Source organism: Ovis aries, chromosome 2 (genome assembly GCF_016772045.2).
Source record: "Ovis aries strain OAR_USU_Benz2616 breed Rambouillet chromosome 2, ARS-UI_Ramb_v3.0, whole genome shotgun sequence".
Classification (NCBI taxonomy): domain Eukaryota; kingdom Metazoa; phylum Chordata; class Mammalia; order Artiodactyla; family Bovidae; genus Ovis; species Ovis aries.
Window position 1 is genome coordinate 66053487 of NC_056055.1, and position 26397 is coordinate 66079883.

The 26397-nt window shown below is 41.9% G+C and overlaps 1 protein-coding gene across 10 annotated transcripts in view; it reads left to right on the top strand.

Annotated features, from left to right (window-relative positions):
• TRPM3 (transient receptor potential cation channel subfamily M member 3) overlaps positions 1–26397 on the top strand; it is a 599217-nt gene that overhangs the window by 512459 nt on the left and 60361 nt on the right. For all 10 annotated transcript variants that reach the window (XM_042243350.1, XM_042243355.1, XM_042243351.1 and 7 more), the window contains 4 exons: positions 3713–3853; positions 10330–10458; positions 15358–15609; positions 21430–21604. In XM_042243350.1, coding sequence (XP_042099284.1) covers positions 3713–3853; positions 10330–10458; positions 15358–15609; positions 21430–21604 — 697 coding nt within the window. The remainder of the gene's footprint in view (positions 1–3712; positions 3854–10329; positions 10459–15357; positions 15610–21429; positions 21605–26397) is intronic.

Below are 26397 nucleotides of genomic sequence, written 5' to 3' on the forward strand. Positions count from 1 at the left end.
GTTTCTTCTTAAAGATCTCTTCGCAGGCACATTCCCAGCCCCAAGTACAACAGTGAATAAGCATCGGGCCACAGCTTTTCACTCACTGAGTTGAAGTCCAATGTTTGCTTTCAGTTTTAGGATCCTTCTATAAATTAGTGGAGGCATCTGCTTCCCTCTATGTTAGGATCAAATGACTGTCTTCCCTAAAGATCTGACCTTAATTTTGGTCTGATTGCCTTCAAGTATAGGAAATCATATTTTAATCATTAGCAGAAACATTGGTGGTAGTAATATCGAATCTTTATTAAATACTTCAGCAGAATCCTGCCCCATCACCTACTCACAGTAGGACCTCAGGCACAGTTTCTTAACCTCTAATAGGAGAATAATAACATTATTATTATTATTAATAGCTCACAGGTACATGTAAACAATGTGAAAAGCTTACATGTAACTAATATTTACTTGTGCCTATCATGAGATAAATGTTTGTTAATGTTGTTATAATGGTGTTAAATGCTTTACTTACACTTACTCATGGAATCCTCAAAGCAAGTTCACAAGGTAGGTACTATTGTTGTACCATTTTACAGATGAGGAAGCTGAGATTCAGGATAGGTTAAGTGGCCCAAGGTTATCCACCTAATTAGTTCCAAGTTAGTTTGACATGGCCTTGACTTTGGCGTACATCCTAGGAGGAAACTAGGAAACTAGGAAACTAGGAAGGTAGTCAGAAGCTAAAGCAGTATTCTTTCTGGATGGGTCTCAAGGAGGAAAACAAAGAGGCAGCTTTCCTCTCCTGCTCCATTCAGAGTGTTGAGGATCTGATGTTTCAAGAAGCCACAATGAAAGGTGCATCTCTGGACTGAAAGCAAATTTTGCTTCCCAGAGAATAGCCCCTGCTGTTGCTTACTGAGAACCCAAGGAGAAGACACCACAGTAGCATTAATGCCTAAGCTGATTCTCCACAGGCTAAAACAGCAGGGAGAATGAAAGGAAGGCAGGGACTAATGGGCTGGCAAAATCAGAGTTGGACAGCACCTTTTTTTAATGTGGTGCTTCTTTAGACCCTAATGACAAGTTCTGTTACTGCTGGACCACTGGTCTCAGCTTACTCTGAACAGAATTGGAAAATGCAACTTGTTGACAACTCTGCTCCCTTCATAGGACTGATATCTGAGCTTCTGTGTTAAACCAATATATCCTCTCTTGGAATAGAACATTTTCCCTTGGCCCTTCCAAAGTTGTACATGAAATATCAGCCTCAGTTTGCTTCAGTTTAGTAGCCTTCAATAGCTTAGTTCACCTCAAAGGATCTTTCCCAGACTTGACATCTGTGTCCAGCCAGCAAAGATTCTGAAATCCGTGTTGTGCAGTCTTGTCTGTATTCGACCCTGTTGCAATCTGCTTCAAGAAATGTAGCCAAAGGAAATGTTTGACTCCTGGAAAAAGAAATCAACAAAATCAGCACGTTAAGCTGCTTAGGCTGGAATTAATGAAATGCCAAAAGTGCTTTACTTAAACCATCAAGGAAAAGCCTCTTAGAAATGCACTCACTTTGAAATATTTTTTAATATTTAAGGCAAAATAGATTGTTCTGTTTTTCTTTTTGTTTTACCTGCCTTGCCAGGTAAGTGTCTTGAATTTTGCCTAATAAAGTCTCAATACATCCAGAGACCAAGGGCATTGTTGTAACTGTTGAAAAAGCCACGGTCCCTCAAGTTTACCCCAAGATGCTATTCTCTGAGATGCCTAAAACCCTCCAGGCTGCCTTTACTCTCATCTAAGTGTCTACCAAAATGTATTTTGATCCTGTATTTTTGAGCATATAAATAAACAGAAGTAGGATAGTTGTGTTACATAGACTATAAATTATAGAAGGCAAATATCATGTACTTTTAGAGTTTCTTGAGGTTAATGATCGATATTTGTAGAACCCTATTGCTGTCTAGTATCTATCATGAAGATTGATTCAGCTCACTGATCAAAATAAATACCTAGATAGGCCATAGTATGGAGTCTTACTTATTCATTAGTTCAAGGTACTTTTCCAGCCAGAGGGTCAATAAAGGAATGGAAATTACCCTCTCCTGTAATTCTCTGGTTACAGGTAAATCATTTGTGATTGTTACATATTTAAGTAAAGTGAATATTTGAGGTAGTGACAGAAATAGTTGAAACTAATAGTTCATATTGTGGGTAAGGTGGTTTGAAGCCAGAACCACCTATTGGTTGTCTCTGTTACCAACTTTAGGGTAAATTATTTTGGTGATTAGATCTTCAACTATAAACCCTTATTCCTAGTACTTTTTCTCCTCCCAAGCCCTTGTCAGTCTCTGAGTAGTTGTAAGATTCTACCCTGTTCTCATACTTAATAAAAATTTCCTTTGCCAAACATTGTAGAACTAACCTTGCTTAGAACAGCATAGAAAGAATTAAAGCCAAGAAATTATGGTGTAAAAGACCCCTAATATCACACTTTTTTCTGGTGAGAGATCCCAACTAAATCATTTCAGTCAAGAGAATCTGAGAAAGTCTTAGTTCACTTTAAAGACCAGCTAGTATTTACTGGGGCTTCCCTGAAGGCTCAGTGGTAAAGAATCTGCCTGCCAATGCAAGAGATGCAGATTCGATCCCCAGGTAAAGAAGATCCCCTGCAGAAGGGAGTAACCACCCACTCCAGTATTTTTGCCTGGGAAATCCCAGGGACAGAGGAACCTGGCAGGCTACAGTCCACGGGGTCGCAAAAAAGTCAGACATGTCTTAGCAACTAAACAACAACAATATTTACTGAGCACTTATTAAATGCCAGATGCTGATTGATTTGTAGACCAACCCTCTATCAGGTGCTATTACTACCCTTATTTAACAGTTAGAGAAACTAAATCTCAGAGAGGTTAAAATAATTTGCCCAATGTGCCGCAGATGCTAAGTGTCCAGATTAGGACCACTCCTCTTTCTGAATGTCTGCCTGTTTTCAAGTTCTGCCTTTTTTGTGACGTTTAATCACTGTTGTTCCTGCTGCTGTCAATAGTGAGAAGGAGATAATTGATTTAAGGAAATCTGCAACAACTTAAAAATGAGGTCCTTCTCAAGTCAGGCCTGACTTCTAGTCCCGCCTGGTTGACTCTCCCATGCAGAGGAATGTAGTGTGCCCAGGAATCACCAAACTAAGGCTTCGCAGGGTTTGAAATCAGGAAACCAAGGCTTATGCCTAAAAGTTGAGTAGATGCTCATAACCTAAGCTCAGGCACTTCAGATAACTAAACCTCTTGAATATCCATAGCCTTTGGACAAATAAGGCATTACTAGTCTAAGGTATCCTTAAAAGCCATTAGCATGAGTAGAGAACCCAAACCTGCCTGTCTCATGATAAAGCGAAAAAAGGGGTTGGGAAGAATGAGAGGTTCCTGGTCTTTCCAGGTTATGCTCTTTCTGTCTCTCAAAACTTTGGGTATCTTCCAACACCTCATCTTCCAGAGGTTCCAGGGAGGAAGAGACGAGGACAATCAAGAAATATTCCTAAGGCCTTCCATCCCAGGCAAAGGATATACAGATTCCATGTATAATGCAGACACACACCTAGAGAAACACAATCTCCAAACCTCTGAGGACCCTGAACAAAGCTCCCAGGTTCTGGGAACACACTTGCCCGTCTGTACAATGAGCATGTTGAACTGCCTGCTCTCCAGAACCCTGCTGTGATGCTATGGGTCCTCTTCCACCGTAGGCGATGTTGGGAAGGAACAACGGGGAGTCCTCCAGGAAGAAGGATGAAGAAGAAGTTCAGAGCAGACACCGGTTAATCCCCCTGGGCAGAAAAATCTATGAATTCTACAATGCACCCATTGTGAAGTTCTGGTTCTACACTGTAAGCATCTTTCCTTTTCTCGTTTTTAATGGATGGCCACAAAGAGCCAGCATCAGTTGCTCATGCACCTGGGTGGTTTCTTCTGCGAGTCATAATATAAGGACCACACAGGCAGGAATAACAGTCCTAAGACCTTGCTTTTTCCTATAGCTTTGCAAGATTTGTGGAGCGTGTGAGGCAGCTTCCACAGTTTCTACATTTCTCCTCCTTGCAGAAAATAAAGGAAATGGTAAAAGAGCTAACAGAAATAGAAATGAGATGAATATGAGTCAAGTCTAGAAGGGAAATAGAGGTCCTTTTACAAAATGCTTCCATGTTCTGGATGGATGAGTGCTGGATCACAGTTGGCTATTTTAGATGTCAATCCTGGTTTGAGGGGGACCGTTGGTGGGCTGAGCAGAGTGTTAGAAGGAAAACCACTAAAGATGGGGATCCGAAGTGTGTGATTACTCCCAATATAATACGTCATCAAACAACCTTTATTGCTCTGATGCAAGCAACATGCAAACAAAACAGCAAAAAACATGTAAAGAAACCTACAATCACAGCAAATACTGTCCAGTCAGCGTACCCTGCAAGTATTTTCTGCCCACAAAATGAAAGATTATCCTTGAAATAGCCTCCTGATAGGGGAGAAATGGCCTGACTGCTGGTTTTCTGCCTCTGTTTTTCATGGTATTTTAAGCTTAAGGTAAGTTTCGACCCACGCCGCTTCTGCTGCTCTCCAGCCGCTGCGGAGTGGTGCCGGATGAAAAGCAGTGCATCTGCTCTCTTGGCCTTTCTCACAACCAGCTACACACCAGCCGCTTGAGTCAGCAGCAGGATAATCCGAGTCTGAGGCTGAGATGACGCAGATGACTAGATGAGGTCCTTTTTGCGTGGTCCTGTGTGCTGACACTCAGTGATGACTTTAAGCCAGGCTTTCCCAACCTCATCACTATTGACATTTGGGGCAGAATAATTCTTTGTTAAGGAGGGCTGCCCTGTGCATTGTAACATGCAGAGCAGCATCCTAGCCTTTGTCCACTAGGTGCCAGGAGCAGTCTCCAGCCCTAAATGTGATAAACACACTGTCTGAGACATTGCCAGACATCTCCTCTTGGGGTAAACCGCACATGTTGAAAATCACTGCTTTAAAGCATAGCCTTAAAAGAGGATGAGAAATTCTCAAAATATAAATAAAGTAAAAAGAAGTAAAAAATTTAATTTTTTAACATTAAAAAAAGAAAAATATTCTCCCCCCCCCAAAAAAAAAACTAAGGGATGCAAAAATCATTTCTATTTATATATTACATGCTGATATTTGTTGTTTTCTGACAACTAGTGACAAGCATGGACTTTGGAGTCAGACAGTCTAAGTAGAAATCCTGTCTGGGCCTCTTTATTATTGTGTGACCTTAAGCAATTTACTTTAACACTCTGTTCCCAATTTTCTTAAGATCAGGATAATAATAGTACCTGCTTTATAAGGATTGGTAAAGATTAAATGTGTTAAAATATGTAAAGCACTTAGAACAGTGCCTGGAACACATTAAGCATAATTAAATGTAACTTATTATTCCTAGGCTAGACCAATTGCGGAGCAACAGTGCTTTATTCATCTGTCCACTCAACAATGATAGACTATCATTTATTGAACACCTACTATGAGGCACTCTGCTAGGTGCTCTATATATACTTTTCCTAAACTAACAGTTTTATCAAGATAATATTTTTTATTGTATTTTATGCCCAGGTCTGCCCTTTCTCTTATATTAGACTGCTCTAATTGTGTCAGCCTAGGTCAGAATTTGGCAAACCACAGCTCATGGGTCAAATCCAGCCCACTGCCCATTATGGCCTGTGAGCTAAGAGTGTTTTTTACATTTTTAAAGAGTTGAAATAAAACCAATTGAAGATGAATTTGTCACACATGAAATTCACATGTAATTCATATGTCCATGGATAAAGTTTTACAGGGACACAACCCAACCCATTCATTTACCTATAATCTGGCTGCTTTTATGCTCCAACTGTTGAGCTGGTCACTTGCAATAGAGACCATTTGACCCACAAAAACCTTAAACTATCTTAACTATCTGGTCCTTTAAAGAAATGTTTACAGATTCCTTTTCTAGAGCATAAAAGAAGCCAATAGAAGTAGTAGTTTCAGGAATTATCTATCACCTGTATAAATAGAGTATGTGATTCTTTTATCCTTCTAAGTCATCTTTTTTTTTCTTGTGTCCTGTGTTAATTTTACTTCCTTGATTTTTCTAGTTCCCTTCACGCAGCTGAGGCAGTTTGTTAGCCACGAATATTTTTAGATCACAAATGCCCTGGCAATGGTTCTGAGCCTTAGGCATATACTGGAATCACCTGGAGTGCTAAAAAAAAAAAAAAAAAACCAACCTGGGTTCTATTTAATCTATATTTTAAAAGATTCGTGGGTTTTTTTTCCTGGAGATTCTAATATTGTTGGGCCGGGGCACAGCCTAGACATCAGGATATTTCAAAGCTCCCAAGTGGTTGTAATGAGTAGCCAGGGATAAGAACCATTACTCTGGACAAAGAGCTGAGTTTTCAGCCTGGTATTTCTAAAACTTCCATGATGATAAAGGATTGTGTTAGAAATGCAAATTCCTGACCCTGTAATAGCCCCACTAAATGAATCTCCAGGGAGGAGCCTGAGAGGCTATTTTAAGTTCTCAGGTGAGCCTTGTAGTCTGGGAAACATAGGGCACACTGCTTTCCTTGTACCATATACTGCAGGTTGTGGGGCTACCTCTTTGAGAAGGAGGGGAGGACATGTGTCCAGCTCCTTTCTTCATGGCTGACTGGATTACCCTCCACATACCCCTTAGACCGATGCTCCAGTCATGTCCAATTGTGTTTCCACAACGATTTCCAGAAATCCACGTGCACTGACAAAGCCCAGGCCTCAAGGAAGTAAATGGAGATGTGGAGTGTGTCAATCTTTAAAATCCCCAGAGATGCTGACCAGTCAAATGCAGCTTTAAATCAAAGGGCCCATTTGCTTTTGTTTCTTGTCTGTAAGAGTAGTTCCCACCCCAATTTCCAAAAGTATCTACATTCCCAAGGTTCTGAAAGGTAAGGCACACCTCACTTCCACATAACGTGAGTTCCCTGTCTTAGCAAGTTTCCAGAGAGCAGGTTGAGTCCTCTTCTGTTCCAGCTGGCTCCCAGACTGGCTTGTGTGAGAGCCTGTTCCTAGGGCCCAGTTGGAGAGGACACCAGTTCAAGGTACCAGTGGTGCCAGGTCAGAGGGCACCACTGTGCTCTGGGCTTTTCCAGCAGGAGCAGACTCCTTCATCTGCCAACAGTGTGCAGCCCTTCCACACTCTTGTGGCAGTAGGAAAAGGCCCAGAAAGAAGTGAGGAATGGCCAAGCCCCACCAGGGACCCCCAGGCAGCTTCAGCAGGCTTTGGTCGCTTACTTTTCGTACTTTAGGAGTCATGCATCTTGGTTAATGGAAATTTTATAAAAATACATAAGGAAATAAACAGATTCTAAAAGGATTCCCACTAACCTAAGAATCATAAGGTTATGTTTCTTTTCAAAATTATGGAATTCTACCCACAGCCTGTTAAAACTTATAGGATATATACAAGTATGTATATATATGAATATATATTCACACATACACCCACAACCATTAAACCATGTCCTGTTAGGGTAATGTGCAGCAAGGCCCCATGAATGTTAGCAAGTTCTAAGATTAGGTTGTTTCTAAGACAGAAGCCAGTCCTCTATTGTACCATTGAAACATGTTTAAAGCCCTATTTTTGGAAGTCCATATTTTGAGAGTTGTCCCCAAATAGTACATTGTAGCTTGATAATGGAAAGGAAAGCATTGTAGAGTAGTTATGATTTTAAAAATAGACAGGAGCTAAAAGAGAAGGTCCTGGAAGAAGCATAAGCAATGAGGTCAATTTAAAAAAGAAAAAAGAACAGAGGTATGAATAATGAACAGGGGTAAAAAGGAAAGACTGAGGTAAGCAGAGGTAGAAGAATAGAAGTTTCTTGAAAATAGAGGTGTATAATAATTTTAGCCACCATTCACTGGGCTGTGTCAGGAGAGAGATGCATATTCCGGTCTCCCTGTCCTTCCAAAAGCTCTGCAGGGTCAGTTGCAAATATCTCCATTTCACAGGAGGCCCAGGCAGGCAGAGTGATTTGCACAAAAAGATACAGCTGAGTGGAGGATTTTTAAATCCAAGTGTCACTGACTTTTCATCTACATTCCTTCCACCAAACACTAGTCCTTCTGCCAAACAAGTACACTGCACCTGTATTTACAGGACAGAGGCAGATTAAAGGAGTTATTTAAGTACTAAAATGAAGAGATTCTGGAAGAATTGTGTGTGTGTCACTGGGCCTACTTGTGATGAGACAAGATAATGGTTTGGAAAGTTTTGCAACGAAGTAAGTAAAATGACAAAACCTTGGCGGTTGACAAGGCCCACCAGAAGCAGTGGGATTTGATCCAACAAGGAGAAAGAAGCAACTGAAAAGAGAAGGGTTTCAGGTCAGAAGGAGGCTGAGAGTATATTTTAGCATTTAACCATTAAAGTCCTTTCCTTGTGTTTTGTAAAATACAGAACTCACAGGGACTAGAGAGTGGATGCCAAAATATAATGGTAAACAGGAACCATATAAAACAAATTACACCTTGAACAGCATCCTATACCGTTGGATATAGGTTGAGTAGACAAGATTCTTTTCAGGTGAGGTTTTCATAGTGTGCTAATGATCTCAATGTGGGTGGGGTAGGAACTAAGGCATGGTTATAAAGAGTGGTCCTTGGGCGGGGTGGGTGTACAGGAGCGAATCTCGCAAGAGAAGGAGCTCTGCTGAGTCTTCAGCATCTGTTCAGCTGCCCTCTCACTTTATTACGTGATCTCCAACGTGTATATGCATATGCCAGCCCTTCGAGAGATGAGAAATTAAATAGCTGTGTCTATAAATCCTTCAACATAACAAGGTCTCAGAAAATGTCTGTAAGTCTTATTCAGGATCTGTGTATTCATTTGTTTTTAAAAAGGAAAGGGAAGGAGAGGAAAGAAAAAGGATGAAAAAGAAGGGGAGACAAAAGAAAAAAGGGGGGAAGGAAAAAACAGAAAACAGAGAAAGGGGGAAGGAAAAAAGAAAATGGGAAGAAAAAAGGAAACGGGAGGAGGAAAAGAGGAAGGGAAAAAAGGAAAGGCGGAAGAGAAAAAAAGGAGGGGAAGGAAAGAAGAAAGGAGGTCCATTAGGAAAGAAAGCAGTGTTTTCGAGCTGTGCAGGGCTGCCCGAACCCCTGTGTCCCCAGCCAGGCTGCATGTTTTTCCACCACCTAAGCAGCTTTCAGGGCTTCAGAATCAGCCTGTACCTCCAGAATTCTCAAGGTCTCAGTCCTTTCGCCCGCACCATTTCCTATTCTTTGCTAAGCTCCAAAGAGTGCAGATTTGAATTACTCAGTTCTAATCACAGCCCCTGAGGCCCCTAAAGCTAGCAAGTACAATACTCAACTTGAAGCCTCACCTAGAAAAGGCTTAGCTTCTTTGCCACTGCCCACCCTAGAATGAATTTTGTCCTCAGCCGCTTCTGTAAGAGCCTCGTCAGCCCTCCTACTCTCCGCTCACTAGACATAACTCAGTCCTCCAGTGACAGTCACCAAACCTGAACCCTGAGGAGTATTCCTGGGACACACTGCCACTCAGCCTGTTCCATCAGGGTTCCACCTCCAGTGTTAGTGCCTCGTGAGAATAAATCTCACTCCAAGTCGCAGTCAGCCTCGCGGACTCATTCTTTCCTATAAATTGCTTGTCTTCTCTTGCTTTGTTTCAAAGAAGGAGAAACCAGGAAGTACTATCCTAGCTTGGATAGGGCAGGAAAGTTGCACCAGGGATGAAGTAAAACCCTCCCAGGGTACTGCCAAGCAAGCACATTAGGATAGAAGGGGGAAAAAAAAGTAAACCCAGAAGAGAATTAAAGTGGGGCTCCAAGGAAGTCCAGGCTATTTTTATGTTGTTTTCACCAATATACAAGTGTAGCATGTGTCTGCCTTTCCTTCTTATAGACATTTAATCTACCTGGCATTCTTTAGGCAGAAATTCACTGTGCTGTCCTGGTTCAAGGACCCAAGCCTCATATCTACGCAAGAGCAGTCCCTGAGAGAGGAGGTTCCCTTTTTAGCCAAGAAGACTCCAGAAATGGGGTAATTGCAAAACAAAATGGTGCATCATGACACATTGGTACAAGCAGAATGTGGGGACCCGAGACATGCAAGGTTCAAAAGGAAGATTGAATATCAGTTATTTCAAATATTGTAGTCTTTTTAAATTCTTTCAATGGTTTAGGGCCTAGGAGTTCGTTTCACCGTGAATAACCGTCCTGCTTGCTGACCTTGTCGTGTCCTGCTGCACAGTGCCCTTGCCCTAGGGCAGGGCTCCCAGGTCTTCGCAGCCAGAGCACTGTATTCTGTTTCCTTACAGCTGGCGTACATCGGATACTTGATGCTGTTCAACTATATCGTGCTAGTGAAGATGGAGCGCTGGCCTTCTACCCAGGAATGGATCGTCATTTCCTATATTTTCACCCTGGGAATAGAAAAGATGAGAGAGGTAACCACTTTCCTAAAAGAAAACAGAGGAGAAAGACAGTGGTTAGTTACCTCTGTGAATGGAGCGGGGAGTAAGGAAGGTTGGGGTCCAAATTAAGCCAGAAACGATTTCTCTAATGCTGCCACAGAAATAAGGGACGTGGTTTCGACTACTGCAGACAAACCTGGGAGGCTTCAGTGTATGTTTATAAGATTGTCACTTCACGTAAGCTTGAGATCTAATCTATATTTTCTAGAGCATCACTCTTGCCCCAAGAAACTTCCAGTTTTCTTCAACACTGTTTACACCTCTCTTTCCTCATCTTGATAAATGTGACTTTTAAATTTTTTTCTACTTAAACTGTTTTTAATCTTTGAATTTTCCACTTTTAATTCCCATTGCAGCCCCTTACTTGGGGTCTTTCGGGACCCAGTCTACCAATACCTATGATTCTGCAAATGCATTTCAGCAGCTCCAGGAAGAACTATGCCTTTATTAATTTATTCCCTGGCCTATTCCTTCTCAACATTTATTATCCCCTTGCTGGGCAATAGCCTCTCTACCAGCCCTCGGCAAAATGAGCATATTTCTTGTCCTTCAGGTTGAGGGTATGGGTCTCTCTCTTCTCCCTCACCGCATCACATTAAAGAAGCCATCAAAATGCCCCCCTCTTGTGACACTTGAATTCAAGGCTAACCTTGGGCCAGCAGATTCAGAGCCTTTATACTAAATGCAGTCAAGCAGTCGTCCACCAGAGGGCTCTGCAACCCCGTCCAACAGGCTCCCAGAGCTGGTTCCCAAGTCCACAGGGATGGCAGGCTTGTGCAATGAGATTCCTCTGCATTTCCCCCTGAAACTAGTCAGCTGGCGAGGCTTTTTCTGGAAGAATTACTCCCTGTCAAGTCCACTGCATTCTCAAGAGCTCTACTTGCTGTACTATAGTCAGTGGGAAAATATATTGGGCTCCACAGAAAAAATAATTCCTACAAACCCACAAATTCACACTTGCCTTCATTACTGCTGCTTGCTGCTAAATTGCTTCAGTTATTCCGACTCTTTGCGACCCCATGGACTGTAACCCGCCAGGCTCCTCTGTCCATGGGATTCTCCAGGCAAGAATATACTGGAGTGGGTTGCTATGCCTCCTTCAGGGGATCTTCCCAACCCAGGGATCGAACCCATATCTGTTATGTCTCCTGAATTGGCAGGTGGGTTCTTTACCACTAGCGCCACCTGGGAAATCCCTGCTTTCATTACTAAGTCAGGTTAAAAGGGCCTTACTATCAGGGCTAAAATGTTCTCCTCCAAGAAAAAGTAGGATCATTTTTTAAAATATGTGTAAATGGTTAAGAGCCCTTCCCTTGGGTTTTTAAACTACCTTGGGATATTTAAATTCTAGCCATCACATCCCTATTTTGAGAGTCCCATTTTATAAGGAACAGGATTTTTATTGTTGTTAATGGATGCCTGTCTGCTCTCAGGCTTTCCCATCCATAATGCCTTCCACTTCCTGACCAGTGTTGTGTATTCCCCATTTGTAGACTGAAAACAGTAATAAATTCGCTGTGGTCTTTGTGTAGCTCTCTGAGAACTGAGGCTGCTACTGCTAAGGGCTCTGTTGCTGTGAAGAGCCAGCTCGCTGGCTTTGTGATTTAAAGCCTTAGATGCATATTCCTTCCCCATGATAAGCAGAAAAGGGAAAGGCTAGAGCAGGGAGACTGGAATCTCTCCAGGGACTAGACTAGAAGAAGACAGGGAGCAGTCTGTACTCCACGGACTGTTCTGGAAGAAGCTGCCAAGCCGGCGGGCTGCCAGGAATCTCCAGGCTGGCTATCCATTTCTCCTGAGGCGGCATATAACAGCAGGGAGGGCAGAGCCTGGAGCCCGGGGTCAGCAGGGGGTCAACCAAGAGCCCTTGTTTCCAAGGCAGCTGTGGGACGGGAGGCACTGACCACCTAAGTATCTGACCTTTTCCTCTCCGGCCCCGTGAGGTTGCCCCTCGCCCCACATGCCTGAATCCACTAAAGAAATCCTCGGGCGCCAAGGGTCCCGCCTTGAGCCGCCTCACAGTCAGCACGGGCCCTGCAGACCTCAGACGCAAGAGCCTGGAAACAGGGAAAATCTGTAGGCTTCTGTGCCTCCAGGGACCTACAAGGAGGGCTTTGTGGTTTCACATTCTGCCAACCCCTTCCCGGCAACACATTCTTCTGCACGGAGTCAGCCCAGCGAGCCGGGTGATCCTGTAACAGCACGTAACTGCTGCTCCGTGCGGGTGCTCATCCTCCTGCTGGGGCCTCCTCCGGCCACTTGTAAGGTAGATGACGCGGCTGTGAGGGCGTCCCTCTCCACAGCTGAGGGAACTAAGACTCGGGGATTGAGCAAATTCTCTGCATCCCACAGCTACGAAAGAGAGCTGGGTCTTAAACCAGACTGACCCGGCCTTAGGCCCACCCTGCCCGTGGTTACACACTGGGACGCTCCCTGGATCCCAGGGATCCTAAGAGAGGCCTCACCTTATGCACTCTGCTTTTATCTGTTTCTACGTTGAGATTTCACAAAGATACTTTCACTGTTTTTAAAAAAATATTTTGCTACAAACCTTAGAGTATGGACCAACGGTTAGAGAAACTCTTAATTTAAGACATTCCCAAACCCCTTAGGACACCTACGGGAGCACACACACTGATTTTTGTCTCGTTAGGATGGATGGGGAGCCATCAGGACAACAACTGCAACAGGAATTCCTCAAGGGCAGGACAGTGACTCCAACCTGTGGTCAGCAGCCTGACTGGGAACTTTTAGAAATGTAAATCCTCAGGCATATTAAAGCAGAAACTCCAAGGGTGGGGCTTAGGCAACTGCTTTCACCAGCCCTCCAGGTGATTCCAATGCATACTGAGGGCTAGGGGGTTAGGAATGAGGTACTAGAAGAATGAAGCTACCAGGTAGCTCCTGGTATCTTGTTCAGCCTTTCAAGCTCCAGTCTTGACTTACTAAGACCACCCTTCCTTACACTTCAGGCCAAGGCAAGCTACTAAAGTCATTGTGAAGATTCAGATCAATAGCTGCAGATTAAACCTGTCCCATCTTTGCACTCCCTTCTTTGAGAGATCCTGAACTGGGAAAGGGGTGGGTCATGGCTTGAAGAGGTGGAAATCTCAGAGGTAAACACAAATGATTCATAAAGGTAGCCCTGCTACGTAGCTTCACGAGGTTCCTCACACCCTGTGGTACAGAATGGGTGGCAATTCCTGCTATCCAGCTGTGCATTTCATAGAGTGTGGAGCAGCAAAAAGTCCCCTCTGGATTTAAGATAAGTCAGAATACCACCCAGCAGTTAAGATATACAAGGGAGTGGACAGTTACTATGGAGTATCTGTGCAACAATCAGTCAGGCAGTCAACAACTATTTCTTGAGTGTCTGTTATGTAGCAGGCCCTAGGGAACAAAGGGTCTGTCCTCAGAGTTTATAGATGAGAGGAGAGATCAAAGAATATTGAGAGGAATGCATGGATAGATGATAGCTAGTTAGCTAGACCAGCATATATGTACACCCATACATAAACATGTATGAGGAAGGTTTTCAATGAGTGAAAAAAATCTTCAAAAAATAAATAGGATAATTGACTTGGGGATGTGGAGACCACTGCAAGGAAGGTGGTCAAGAAAGTTCTAGGAGGGGGAAATATGAGTGGAGACCTTGAGTATAAGCAGTCACCGCACATGTAAAAATCAGTGAGAAGAAAATGCCCAACAGAAGGAACAAGTGCAAATGTCCTGAATATAGAATGGATTTGTTATCTGAAGACAGAACAGGAAGAATATGGTGGGATGTTAAATGAGGCCACCATAAGGAATTTGGATCTTTCTGTATTTGTAATGGAAACCGTCAAAAGGCTTAAGTGTTCAGTTATCACAATTTGCTCTAGTTTTCGGAGAAGGCAATGGCAACCCACTCCAGTACTCTTGCCTGGAAAATCCCATGGATGGAAGAGCCTGGTAGGCTGCAGTCCATGGGGTCGCTAAGAGTCAGGCACGACTGAGCGACTTCACCTTCACTTTTCACTTTCATGCACTGGAGAAGGAAATGGCAGCCCACTCCAGTATTCTTGCCTGGAGAATCCCAGGGACAGAGGAGCCTGGTGGGCTGCCATCTATGGGGTCGCACAGAGTCAGACACGACTGAAGCGACTTAGAAGCAGCAGCTCTAGTTTTGCTGTTATTCATCCATCTCTTATGTCTCTCTTTTTCTTCTAAATTGAGGCTTAATTCACCTGTAAGAAAACGAACACCTCATAAGGGTACAGCTTGATGCATTTTTTTACCTACCTATACAACTGTGTAATCACCACCCAGATCATGCCTTAGGCTTTTAAAGGTCTTTCTGGGTGCTGCTCAGAGGCTGGCTAGGCAACAGTGATGGCCGGGATACCAGTTAGAAGGCTATTGCAGTCGTCTGGGCAATGGGATGGGGCTTCGGAGAGGGGGACAGCAGTGGAGGTAGTGAGAAGAGGTCCCCCTAGGTTGTATTTGGAAATAGAACTGATATGTTGATGCAGAGGACATGGGTGTGAAAGAGGGGAATGAAGGAATCCTCCTAAGTTAGTGGCCTGAGTAACTCAACATGGTGATACTGTTTACTGAGATGGAGAAGGACTTTGGAGATTTGCAGGGTATTAAAAATCAATAATTTTATACCAAAACTCTAATGTGTGTCTTAGGATTGTAAGGCATCCTAAAGGATCAAATTTACTCTTTATATACAACTGAGCTAAGCTTAGGTCATCCAGAGCCTCTTGAATAGATACAGGTAGACAAAAAAAAGCTACTAATGTCAGATCACAGACCAAGCACTTTCCAACTGGGCTGAAAATATAGACAGAAATCAAGCCTAACCTCACTCTCTCTCCTGACTTTTAGATTTTGATGTCAGAGCCAGGAAAGTTGCTACAAAAAGTGAAGGTGTGGTTGCAAGAGTACTGGAATGTCACAGACCTCATTGCCATCCTTCTGTTCTCTGTCGGAATGATTCTTCGTCTCCAAGACCAACCCTTCAGGAGTGATGGGAGGGTCATCTATTGTGTGAACATCATTTATTGGTACATTCGTCTATTAGACATCTTCGGCGTGAACAAGTATTTGGGCCCATATGTGATGATGATTGGAAAAATGGTAAGCAAGGTCCTCTGATTCCATGTTATAAGTTCTCAGAGGAGGAGTGCTTATCATAGGAAGAGGGAAATCATGCATTTGGGCCTGCCATCACTGGCTGAGATGGCCCTGGAGGTGTTTTATTTTTTAATTCCTTTCACGTGTTCAGAAGTTTGACTTCATCTCTATACATAACTGGATAATTCACTCTCACTCACTCAACTTACTGACAAATAAACATCTTCTATTTTGTGCCGGGCACCTGAGTGGGAATTGAGTTTATAAAGATCCTCATTCAGTGAGATAAATGATGAGAGCGAGTGGTGACTACCATAGCGTGTGAGACTGCTATAACAGAGATGTGTATAAAATGCCACAGGGACATAAAAGGTTGATCAGAGAAGGCTTCCTGTGGAGGTTACATTTTAGCTGGATATTGGAGAAGATATGGATATCCACTCTCAATGTTTAACAGATTTCTTTTTTCTTAATGAAGTTCTAGAAAAAATGTCTTCTCTGTACACAGATGGAAGAAAAGCCAGTTTATGTAAGATGAGATGAATTATGTTGCGTTTGAGTTGAACATTAACTTCTGTCAATATATCATGTGTTTTGTTACATTACTGGGAAATGATGTGTTAAAAACTAGGTTCCAGAATGGTATTCCTACTTATTCTTTAAAGAAAAGAAAAGAACCCCAAGTGCCAAGCTAATATGCTTCCCTACTTATGGCTTTGGACTTGTTCCAGTATCCCTGGACCATACATACGCTAGTTTCTAGACTTTCTCCATAAAGGCTGAGCACTCACAGGACAGCATTGGTGTGAATCTGAAACTGCACCAGTAAATCAGCTCCCTCTCCAAACTCAGAAGAGGAGGAATCAGAGCCTGATGCTCAGAAACTAGGTGCTTTTATCAGTTAAACCATACACCTCATACAAAGAGAGGGAGAATTTGAATCTAAAAGGAAAGGGTTATGAGACCTTGAGCAATTTATTTAACAACTCTTGGAGATGCAGTTTGCTCATTTCCAAGTAGTAATAATAAATGCAAATCTCATAAGGTTGCAGTGATAATTAGAAATAACACATGTTAAGTGGCCAACTGTATCTGATTCACAGTAGGAAGTTGATAAACTATATCTTTTATCATTGTTAAAGTACAATGGAAAAAACTGAGAATAGTTATTTGCTCCATTTCTAATCCTTTTGAACAAAAGCTTGGTGTTTTTAATACCAGCATTGTTTAGAGAGAACATCACAAAGCCCATTCTGTAGTGGAAAAACTTGAATTCAGTAGTGAAAGCAAAAGTCACTCAGTTGTGTCCAGCTCTTTGTAACTGCATTGACTATGTAGTCCGTGGAATTCTCTAGGCAAGCATACTGGAATGGGTAATCTTTCCTTTCTCCAGGGTATCTTCCCAATCCAGGGATCGAACCCAGGTCTGCCACATTGCAGGCAGATTCTTTACCAGCTGAGCCACAAGGGAAGGCCAAGAATACTGAAGCGGGCAGCTTATTTATTTTTTAACTGGAGGATCATTAATGAATTCAGTAAGCTTGAGTTAATTAACCTCCAATTTAAAAAAAAAAAAAAAAGCTTGAGTTACTTACCCAAAACTGAATCCCAGTTCGTTTGAGAGATTTTTGATTAGAAAACAAACCTGTATCTTATTATATAACATTACCTCTTATATCATTGTATTTTAGTATTGAATTTGAGATGGTGGTGAAAATTTCCGCATCTAAAAGCAGGATCTCCACCTAGTCTATGGGAGAGAGTTAGGAGACAGGATCTGTTAGTTTTTCACACAATTTATATATAACAATGTGTAGATGTATGAATTTTCTGGACAGAGGGGAAAAGGTTCTATGAGACTGTCAAATATATTTTCAAATGTACCCAATGAAAGTGAAGAACAGCTGCAAAATTAAGCCACGTTTTCTCGACCTTGACACTATTGCTCCTTCGGACTAGAGAATTCTTTGTTGGGGGTGGGGTGGGGTGGGCTGTCCTGTGCATCATAGGGTGTTTAGCAGCAACCTTGGCCTCTACCCTCTGGGTGTCAGTGATATGTGTGTGCATGAGCACATGTACTTGTGTGTATGCACACACACACATATAACAACAACAACATTTCCAGATATTGCTGTATGTTCGCTGCAGAGCAAGTTGCCTTCTGTTGAGAACCACTGTGTTATGCAAATACATTATCTGATGGGTTGTTTTTCCTAATTGATCATTACCTTATTTCAGTAAATAAAGTTAGGAAGGACTCAAACCAGGCGTATTACTTTTAAGAGGTTGGGTCACATTTAAATAATTGAAATAGGTAAAGTCAACTCTAATGCCCCACGTCTATTTTAAAATTCATCTCTGTCTTTTTAATAATGACATGATTATTTCCCCAGTTTTGATAAGAATGAAACCTTACCATGGAGTGGGCAAGAGAGATGTACTGCATTTTTCTACATTCCAACTTATTCTTAACTAGTTAGTGACATCATTCATAAGTAGAAAATGAGTATATTTGGGGACTTTGTTGTCTTTCTATGGCTTTTAAGATAATTAGTTCAGTAATTGAGCCATTGATCCAGAAGATAGGGAAACTATGCCTATAGAATTATCAGTGAGCCAGGTGGACTGCCAGAGTGGAAGCTTAACAAAATATGCCTAGATGTGATTATTCCAAAAGCCCCTATTTAATATTAAACAGTGAAGTAACTTACCTGGTCCAGGCACAACTGAAGGCAGCTAAGGTACTTAGACTCAATACTGGTTAAGTATGTTTCCAACTGATCTTCAGCTCTAGAATCACTTAATAGAATTCTAACCTCTTTTCCTTCGTATTCTACTTCTCAGTGGTTCTCTAAGCCTAGTACTAAGTTATACCACTTATGTAACATGGATAAAAACAACGTAGGTATCATTTACTATGCACCAAACACCATGTCAGACATGTCAATCATTACAACCCCATGAAATAGGCTTTAGTTTATTTATCTCACATTCGAACAGACTAAAACTGGGCAAGAAACAAAGGTTTCAAACTCCTCTCTCACTCCACATTGTGACCTTTTTTCAATTCTAATAATAATAATACATTAACTTTTACCAAGAACTACTCACATTGTTTCACACCTTATATCATTTAATCCTTAGGAAAAAAATATGCGTCATTACTGTTATGATTATTATCCCTAGTTTACAAATTAAAAGAAAACCAAGACCAAGCAACATGCCCAAGATCACCTAGTTGTTTTTGCTAGCAGAGCCAAGGCGAGAACTCAGGTATTCTGACACCTGAGGACACATGCTTAACCACTGCAGTATATGCTCTCCTCTAGAAGCTCCAGTACTTTGGCCACCTCATGCGAAGAGTTGACTCATTGGAAAAGACTCTGATGCTGGGAGGGATTAGGGGCAGGAGGAGAAGGGGACGACAGAGGATGAGATGGCTGGATGGCATCACTGACTTGATGGATGTGAGTCTGAATGAACTCCAGGAGTTGGTGATGGACAGGGAGGCCTGGCGTGCTGCAATTCATGGGGTCGCAAAGAGTTGGACGCTACTGAGCAACTGAACTGAACTGATACAACCCAACTGAAGGATGTTTAAAAGAATGAGAGACAATCAGCACTCTTCATATTGAACCAATTGGACAATTTTTGTTTAAAAGCAGAAGCCAGACCCAGTTCTGACAATATCTTGTTTCTGCAGTTCAGCAGATACCAGTATTTATACGAAGTTATGACGCCTTTGAAATATGTGAAGTTGAGTGTTTGGGAACAGTGTTTGTTTGATTGTTTTGACCCTTTGAATAGGTATTACGATCAAGCTGAATGGAAACAGTCCTGAGAAATTAGATTAGAACAGTTGCTGTATTTACTGGCTGAATTTTCTTGGATCAAACTAGGTCTTAAATCTCATAAGTAAACACCTTCCTTTCCCCACCCACCTTTTAATCAGTCTAAATAAATATAACAGAAAGGACCCCTTTGTGCTTTTTCATTAATAGAACTTTTTGTAAATAAATGATAAAAGAATTTTGCAAGATAAGAGAGAGAGGGGATAAGAAACGGACCCACGTTTCCTATAAAACTGCTGACTCTCATTTTAAGAGAGTTCTGAGGCTACTAAGTTGTGAAAAGAATAGCATATATTTTTAAGGACAGTGAACAGATATGAATGAACATCAAATTTTGATATATTTAATTTCAAAGTCAGACAGTACTTGAGAGATTTTGAAGTTGCCTTGCAAGTTGATTAACCTAAAATGTATCGAGCCCCTAGTGTCCTGAGGCCTACAGGAAGTCTGTAATGTTTTAATTCCAGTAACTGGCACCATGGAATGTATCCTTGCAAAATGAAATTTAAAACTAATTTAAAGCCTTCATTGCCACTGATAAAATTATCATCGGTCTTTCTTTGTGGATGGGCATTCCTTCAGGAAATTTGATATCCAAGAGAAGACAGTCTTTTCTAGTAGGTGGTTTTATGCAAGGGATAGAAACCAATCTCCTACTAACTTAAACCCAGGAGGGATGACTTGATTTACAGCAGGGCATGATGGAAACTACTGCACCCAGGCCCCGAACCACCATCACAACCCAGTCTCCTTCGCTGGAATACCTGCTTTATTCACTCTGATCTCTTTCCCTAGTGGGAAACAGCCTTAGACACTCTGAATTCACTTTATTACAGAGAGAGCAAGGGAGCTTCTCTCCCCAGTTCAGTTAAAAAAAATGCAAAGAAAGATTCTGGTTGGCCTGTCTTGTGTCACTGTTGTCAGACAGCAAGTTACCATGATTAACCCAGCCTGGAAAAGACACCTACCTTTAGGGCCAAAATGGGTGGGAAAAACAAAAAAAAAAACTGTTTCTGAAAGAAGGAGGCAATGGATTCTGGCCAGGCAAAATAATAGTTATTGCATCCTCATCTATTTTCGGTGATAACAGGAAAGTAATTTGGCATATGAGAAACAGATCCCAGATAACATGTATCATGAAAACAAGCAAAAAAGAAAGAAAGAGGAACAAGAGATAGCATTGTACTTGAATGGAGTCAAGTACAAGTCAAGAATTTTATGAACCTGTCAAGATGAAAATCCAGCATTTCAACAGCAAGCACAGAAATAGGCCATTAGGCTACCTGATTCTAATTCCTACAAAAAAAAAAAAAAAAAAAACCAGCCTCTGTAACTGATAGGATACAATGCAGAAGAAAAAGCAGAAAGAGTGGTTCTCTAAGAGACTGGTTTGTGGTAGAAAACTGTGCAATGAGGTGGGGCCACAAGAGTAAGGCAGTTTAAGATGGATATTTGGGTTATCTGAGTCTTGTTTACAAATAATTATTCTCTTGGGCTTTTCAGCTCTTGATAAGCCTTTCAGAATTTGGAGAATTTACAGCATGGCAATAGTTGTCAAAATAGTTCAACTATCCCAGTTCCAGCTTTGCTAAGAAGAAAGAGACCCAGCAAGGACATTTGTCTTTCCCAGGAGCAGAAAAAAACGTTAGTACTACATTCATAGGCTCAAGCTTCTGTGTCATATGACTCTCGTGCCTAGTCATGACTAGGTCCCACAGAAAACAATGGAAGATGAAGGGGTCCTCTTGTACCTGTGCTTTTTCTTTTTAAATGATTTTCTTAGTAACTGTTAAGAGTTGTTGGACATTGGTTTTAGTAGACCAAGTGGTTACCTGATCACAGCTCCCTGTCTCAACATCCCTTATCAGCAGTCTCAAAAGTGAACCAAGTTTTCCATCAGTGTCAGCATCACAGGAATACTCAGTCATTCTGGTTTTCATTTGTTTCTCCCTCTGCTTCCTCCTGCTTCCAGATGATAGACATGATGTACTTTGTCATCATCATGCTGGTGGTGCTCATGAGTTTTGGGGTCGCCAGGCAAGCCATTCTCTTTCCCAATGAGGAGCCATCATGGAAACTGGCCAAGAACATCTTCTACATGCCCTATTGGATGATTTATGGGGAAGTGTTTGCGGACCAGATAGACCGTAAGCAAGTTTATGATTCTCATACACCAAAGTCAGGTATTTAACTTTAATTGGGTCATATCTTTTCCAAGTTCATTTGTTTGTTCTCAATAAATGGCTCAAGATAGAGGACTGATTCCTAGCTTGCAGGTAAAAAAAACAATTATAGAAGGTGAATATACAATTTTAGCAAAGTAGTCCTCGGATGTTTTTTCAGGTATGTCCTTCCTGTGACATCTGGTGTGCCAAATTTGACCAAGAATGGACCATTTTAGAGGATCTAAATTCCTTGGGGATTCAAAATCCTGGGGCCATGTGTTGAATATTTCAATATTAAAAGTATATTATATCATTACTCCCCATCCCTATTCTAGCCTTTAAAAAATAAATTCCTTGGGTTTGACTTCAGGACAAATAAACAATTCTCAATTTCGCCATCAGAATTCAAGAGTGAGGGCAAACAGCTGCGTGGTGTTTTCCTTGCACTGGAAACTATTCTCCAGTTCCTTTTCCCACTGTCTTAAATTATGTGCTATTGAGACTCAAAAGAAGCTAGTATTCATTGCCTGGAAGTATGGAAAGTGCCTTAGGTTATAAACGGAGTTGCTTGCTTATAAATGCCAAAAAAAAAAAAAAAAAAAGCATATCATGAAGTGACTCATTGTAGGGAGTGAGTGCCAGCAGGCCCCTGATGCTTCATGCCCTAATAGATGCTGATTCTCTGTAATAAACACCCTTCTTGTACTGAGTTTGAAGATAGCTGTATCCTATGAGTCTGTTCCAGCATTTTATTTGGACCAAATGTCAGGGCACACCAAGCATTGGGAAATTATTTGGGAAGAACGCTTCAGAAAAGAAATATCTTTCATTGTGGAGGAGTTGAATCCCAGGAGCAACCATTTCTCATTTTCCCTGAGGAGTTTAGCTCTAGAAATAACATCCTTCCACCATTGTTGAATTAACATTTTTCTAACATTTTTTTGCTGACAGGCCAGCCATCTGAGCTCTGGACTGTGGACACGGATTAGAGTTATATATCTAGACAGTATAGCTTATTAATAACAGGAGCAAAAACTAGTCGGCATCCCCCAACACCCACCCCTGCCAGTTTTAGGTAGGACTAAGACTAGGGAAATAAGGGCGAATGACCGCAAAGCGTGAGTCCTACAGGCCTGTGAAGAGTCTGTGTACAACAGCCGCAGAACGCACTAGTCTGTCATTTTCCCTGATGAGTTTTGAACAAATACTCTTTTCTTCTCAAAATGAGTTATCTGAGGCAAGAAGGGTTTTTTTGAAACACCTAATTGGAACAAATACCCATTTCATGAGACTTAGACAACTCACTGAGCAAAAATTCTAACTCCATCTCCCAGTTGGAATATCTTTGACAATGTGCAGCCTTCACCAAGACAGCTTTCTAGGGACAGGGGGGAAAACGCTTTTGAATTCATTCTTTCAAATGGTCCCTGAAGGCAACATGATACTTGAAAGCCCACCTGTGATCATTCTTCTCAGCAATTAACTGCACTATTTTTCCCCAACAATTTGCTTTTCCACTCCCATTATTTTGCTTTTCCTATCTCTCCTTTCTTCCCCTATGAGATTAAGCCCCCATAGGTCTGTAGACAATGTGACATTTGGGGATGGGAGAAAGAGGGAGGTGTAGGTGTGCTTTATGAGTGGGATTCTGTCCGTCCATCTACAAGTGGCCATTTATTGATGTTGTACTATGAACGCAGCCTAGTGCAACAAACACCACCATTTGGCTGAATCAGAGGATCTACTATTGTTATTTTAAAGAAGGGCTGATTGTAGTTTAGAACTTGCAAAAACCCTGGCGGTGGAAGTGTGGTGTTTTGTGTGAGTGAAGTATGGAAACAGATGTGCCACGTTGTTGAGTAGACCTGCGATGCCCTGTGTGTGAGAATAAATTTCTGCCCCATATCCTACATACCCCAGTGTGTAGCCAACCCAGCCTTGGATGGATGCACCCTTCATGACTCCCTTCCCCCAACCACTGACCTTCCGTTTTGGTGTTCTGAAATTGGCTGCAGAAGTAGCCACTGTTCTAAGCTAAATCAGCCAGTTTATTGTCTAGAGTGCTAAACAGTATTTGTCCTTTCTCAAATGGGTATAGAAGGCTGCCCCCAAATCTGTCATTAAATTTGGCCTGTGTCGTTGAATATCCCTGTCTTCTAAATGATTTGATTTCCATGTTGTGGCACTGAGTGGGCCCAAGGGAGATTGGGTGACAGCCCCGCCCTGTCATTCACAACTGCCCAGGAGACTCGGTACCAAGCTGTTTGAGAAAGGTACAACTCGTTTATGCTACCCTGCGGTGTCTTGCCTCTTTTCTGTGCCGTGTCCAGGTTGGTTTGTGAAGCATGTGTTCAGGCTAATTGGATCTCATATCCACCTAGACTGCCAGGGTCCATCAGCCCCATCCTGTGGACGTGCCGTGGGGGCGCCTCTCCAAGCCCTGCTCATTCTTGCGCACCTTCTCAGAGGGACTCATTTGTAACATAATGCACGCGCTCCATATCTAACTCTTTGTTTTTAGCTGCAAAAGTGCTGAAGCCATTTCATATTGCAGAAATAATCTTTCTTAATTGGAATGAATATATTATATGTGGTTGTATAATGGGGGCCGCGGGGTGGCGGGGAGGTTATTAACATCTGTCCCACACCTCAGAAGGGAGGACAACTTTAAATGCCCTCACTTCTGGGAAACAGTGTTAACCAACTATAGATTTTTAAAATACATTTCATTTTTTTTCTTGTAGTGTGTCCTAAACCCAGAGAATATCAATAAGGCCAAAAAAGCTAGAGTGAAACTTCTAAGGTTACTTTCCAAATGTGCTCAAAGACTAAAAGGAAAAAGAGGAAAAAAACAAAAACAAAAAAGAGTGTAAATTTTCACCTCTGAGCCAGGTTGGATGAACACAAATGATAGTCCAGCCTTAATCTCAATTTATCTTTAGTGTAGCAGCTGAAACATTTGCTTTGGTGTTGAGAGCAGAAGTGAGTGTTAAAACATGATTGGAAACAGCAGATAATAAAACTCAGGAAAGGAGAGTGACAATCTGCTCTGTCTAGACAGCTTTGCCAAACACCCTGATTAACTGTTGGGGGTTGAACTTGCCGTCATTGTCTGATTGGTTGGTTCCTGGTTGTTGTTTTTTTGCATAGCCCCAAAGCATCTCAGGTGTCTATGTTATATATACTAGCTCTCTAAGACCCAATCTAAGGGCTACCATGAGGGAATTTGGTTGCTAAAAGTGTTACTACTGAATGATGGCATCCTTCTGGGCCTCTCATCAAATGAACCCTGTTGCATGGCTTCTGAGAGCTGGTCAGGATCCCACTGGAGCCTGAGGGGAAAAAAGCCACTTAAGAGAAGAGGAGGTACAGAATAAATTTTCAGCACATTCATTCCAAGGCTGGGCAAAGCTAAAATTAGACCGATTCTAGCCATCTGAGAAATCCAGTTCTACGTTTTGGTGTGTGAGGTGCTTGGAGATACACCTTTCTTGGCAGAGAAAATGGGGTGTCTCTGGCTTCCTCAAGTCTCTGAATGAATGAGACTTCCCTTTATTTACAGGGCATCCTTGTGTTGCCTTCTGTACACTCAGATTCTCCAGGCTATACCAGGGCAGGGGGAAAATGAATCATGCTCTTGAATGCATTAAATCAGCATCTAAATTTAGTCCTTCTTTCTGTCTCTCTGAGTATTTTCACAAGTTTGGTTGGTAATGTGAAAGCAGGATGTCCAAAACTTACTTTCTACCATGACAACTTATTATTTGGTCGTTTCTAGTCACCAGGGACGGGGGAGCCTAGTGGGCTGCCGTCTATGGGGTCACACAGAGTCGGACACGACTGAAGTGACTTAGCAGCAGCAGTCACCCTAAATTAACTATCCAACCTACTTAGTGCATAGATCACATTTTTTTTCTTTTATTGCCTAAGGCCTTTCCATCTGAAATTAATAGCTTATCTGGAGTAAGAGGGATTTTTGTGCTGTCGTTTTGATTTGGTTTTGCTCATTTATTTATTTACTATTAAAAACAAACAAACCTCTGTAGGCTTGTGGTCTATGTGATGTTGACTGGACTTAAAGTGTTGCTTTTGTCATGGAACAAGGAGCGTGTACATGTATGTACAGTTCAAACATTCTCCTGTATTACTTTTCTGTCTCAAATTATTTGTTGCTCATTTCAGGTGTAGAAATTAGGATAGCACAAGGCCAGTCTCTAAAATATGCCTGCTGTGGTGAGGCTTAGAACAGCAAGAACAGAGAGGGTGGCTGTGGTTAAAAGCTTCACTCCAGTTCTGGAAACTCAGGGCTCTGCATCTGTTTGGTATTCCGGACTGACCTTCACTAATGAATTCAGAGCACACTAATGCCTGACAGCTATAGCATGGGGAGTGTTGCCTGACCAGAGAAATATTTCGGAAAAGACAAACTTGAGCCAAAGCCAACATTTGGGAAAGGGGGCAATTGTTTTGCTGGGTTTTGTTTTTGCAAATTGCTAAGGAAGTAAGCCAATATGAGGCACCACCCCTGTTTTCTGTCCCTGAAAGTCATCTTATACTCCAGAGACTCCCCACCCAACGTGTTTACTAATACAAACTGAGGCTCAGCAGCCTTACAAACAGCAGAACTACCTGCAGATAGGCCATTGTGATGCAATTTGGTTCACATTATGACCAGCATTTGTTCCACTGTCATCAGACTGATTTTAGCCTTTGCTCACAGCTCAGGCTCCATTTTTAATTTGTTCGTTCTTCATCCAATGGAATCCATTGAATCC